This window comes from Pundamilia nyererei, unplaced genomic scaffold, assembly GCF_000239375.1.
Source record: "Pundamilia nyererei isolate P.nyererei 1_Seehausen unplaced genomic scaffold, PunNye1.0 scaffold01089, whole genome shotgun sequence".
NCBI lineage: Eukaryota > Metazoa > Chordata > Actinopteri > Cichliformes > Cichlidae > Pundamilia > Pundamilia nyererei.
The window spans coordinates 20,433-23,253 of record NW_005188490.1 but is presented as its reverse complement, the minus strand read 5'-3'; the positions used below and the strand labels follow the sequence as shown (position 1 = coordinate 23,253).

The 2,821-nt window shown below is 44.8% G+C and overlaps 1 protein-coding gene across 1 annotated transcript in view; it reads right to left on the bottom strand.

Annotated features, from left to right (window-relative positions):
• The window catches only part of LOC102210727 (uncharacterized), a gene marked incomplete at its 3' end in the record, with an annotated part of 2,953 nt that extends 579 nt beyond the window's left edge, over positions 1-2,374 (bottom strand). The window contains exons 1-3 of the mRNA XM_005755229.1: positions 2,029-2,374; positions 1,313-1,645; positions 1,118-1,234 (exon numbers count right to left, since the gene is read on the bottom strand). Of these exons, the coding sequence (XP_005755286.1) occupies positions 1,118-1,234; positions 1,313-1,645; positions 2,029-2,272 (694 nt within the window). The remainder of the gene's footprint in view (positions 1-1,117; positions 1,235-1,312; positions 1,646-2,028) is intronic.
• Between the last annotated feature and the right edge of the window lie 447 nt (positions 2,375-2,821).

The window sequence follows — 2,821 nt, the reverse complement described above, 5'->3', positions numbered from 1 at the left end:
AGCTCTCCACCACATGACTGAGCACAACTCAAGGAGGAACATTTACTGAAGCTGCTGCAACATTTACTGTCAGCACATGTTTCCATGTCAGCTGCTGTTTACCACCACAGAAGAAGAACAGCTTGTCCACATGCAGCCTCTGTGTCAGATCAATGCAGTGAAGCACACACATTGTTTAGTAAAGTCATGTTGTGGAGCTGTTTCACTGATCAATGACTGAGTCTGAAGGAGTGTGAGCCACATGTTTGGGGTGTCCAAATTCCTAGGCTGCATCCTTCAGAGGTCACATTTGTCACATCTGTAGGCCGATTACATCACAGCGACACAACGAAGGCTATCCAAATTCGTAGACTCCTCCAAATCCTTTTTCCCCCAAATTTAATGGATGGGTTGGGCGTATCCTTTGTGGCCCACCATATCCCAGAATTCATAGTGTGGGCCAGCCAATTCCAGTTTCCAACAATGGCGGCCACTACTTAGTTTTAATATTACTCTTATTATTCTTTCTGGGTCACAAAAAAAAACTTTTAACACATTTTCAGGCGAGAATGTAGCTGAGTAAACTTCAAAATATCTGCTCGGTTTATCAAGACATCACATATTTGAAAAAGTGGTCCGACATTTTCGGAGACGTCTGTTACCCACCAGCTCGATAGCTAGCCGGGGCGAGAACAGCGAACTCCCGGCACAGCGTTTTCAAACCCCCCAGGTTTAGCATGATATATAAGTCACTCAAAAATGTTATTGTTTGGCTTTTTCCAGTGTTTTATTTGTTTGTAAGTAAATCAGTTTGGCTGAGATTAAAGTTATGGTTTTCACACAGCTGAATAAACGTCAACCGGAAAACTGATTAAACAGAAGTGTGAGACGGTCGAGAGTTTACACCAGTGTCCTGTTATATTATAGATAGCAAGGAGCAGACGGCCGAGTTTATTAAACTCCACCAAGACAGCTGGTGACACAAACTAAAGGCTGAAGAGCCAGACCAGGTAGACCGCGAAGGCCGGGTCCTCAGGTGGATGCAGCCTATGAATTTGGACACCCCTACAGTCAAGGAGCCACCAGAGGACACCTGCTAACCATTGGCATTATAGGTAGTGTAGTAGGAGACACTCACCTGACATGAAGTACTGCATAAAATGAAATAAGACTAAAACCACACAAGGAAGCAGGAAAATCAGAAGAAACACGAGAAGACAAAACAGGAGAACTGCGTCCCAGAATGACAGTTGTTCTGTGGAGAAAAAAAAGACTTCTGATCTCTGACCTCTGTTTACTGCATTGACCTCTTACCTCTTCCTACAGCACTGACCTTTGACCTGCAGCACAATTTTCTGTCTCAGTATGTCTTTGTCTCTGTAGATGGTGCAGATGTATTGTCCCGTGTCTTTCACTTTGGGCTGTTTCAGGGTCAGACTGAGGTCTCCAGTTCTCAGCAGGTCTTCATTCATCTTCGTTCGGTCTCTGTAAACTTCATCCTGAGTCATGATGTCATCATTTCTGTTAGAATACTCATGGACCGTGATGAGTCCGAGGTCAGAGCGAGTCCACTCCACTGCGGTGTCCTCAGGCAGGTCAGGTGTTGTGTTGCAGGGCAGGATGACAGACTGTGACCCTTCCCTCACCATCACCTCCACCTGCTGGTCTGAGAGGACAAGAAACCACAACAAACTGTAGAAGCAGCAGAAAAATGTTTTGTGTTGGGTGTTGTACAAAATGTCATCTAGTAATGTATGTACAGAAATGTGTGTGCTATGCCTCTCTGAGCTGAACACACACATCTGCGCACAAGCTGAACGACCTCCATGAGTGTAATGTCACATTTTCCAGAGGCTGCAGCAGTTCTCTGCTGTCATCTTCTGCTTTGTTGTTTGTGTTTCCACTGAGGTTACATCTGTGCTAAATGATGCTGCGGGTTTCATTAGTACTTTTTGAACACTTAAGGAAGTCATTTTCTTCAGTTTGACCTCTGAATGCAGTATTGCCTTTTGCCCTGTAATTACAGCAGGTGTTGGGCTTGTTGCTGACCTTTGACCTGCAGCTGGATGTCTCTAAGTCTCCGTTCTTTCCCTCCAGCACTGATGGAGCAGGTGTAGTTGCCGCTGTCAGTCTTTGTGGGTTTCCTCAGAGTGAGGCTGAAGTCTTTAATGATGAAAGCGTAACGATTCATTGATGTGCGTCTGCTGTAACGCTGGTTTTGTCCTCTAACATCGTCTCCTCCTTCTCGTCGTTGATGTACAGATTTGGGATCGAGGTCACTGGAGGTCCACATCACTGTGTTGTCCTCAGGTATAAAACCTGAGAACAGACAGGGCAGCAGGACAGACCTTTCCCCCTCATTCACCTCCACCACCACCACAGCCAGAGCATGCTGGGAAACTGAGGACACACAAAGAGAAACTCAAATCAAATATTTTGGGTTTGACCCAGAGTTTAAATGACGAATGAAAAGTAACATTTTATGGAGGATGTACGCATGTGTAAGATAATTTTATGTGTTCTCAGACTGTTTCCTATCTGTGTGTGGATTGAAGCATGGGCTTGTGAGTCCTCAAACATAGCACACACATCGCTGCACACATTTGTACATCTTAGTTTATGCTTGGGATCATATCATCTACATCTGAACGCTTTTGAGGCAAATTTCTGAGCTGCCGAGTCACCACACAGCAGAGCAGGGAGGAGAAGATGCACAAACATGTCTTCTTTCTAATGAAGAACAGCAACACACTGAACCTACAATTAAAGTATCGATCAGATAGAAATACCAGCAATAGCATCGATATTATCGATACCTGCATCAGTCCACCTACATGCACTT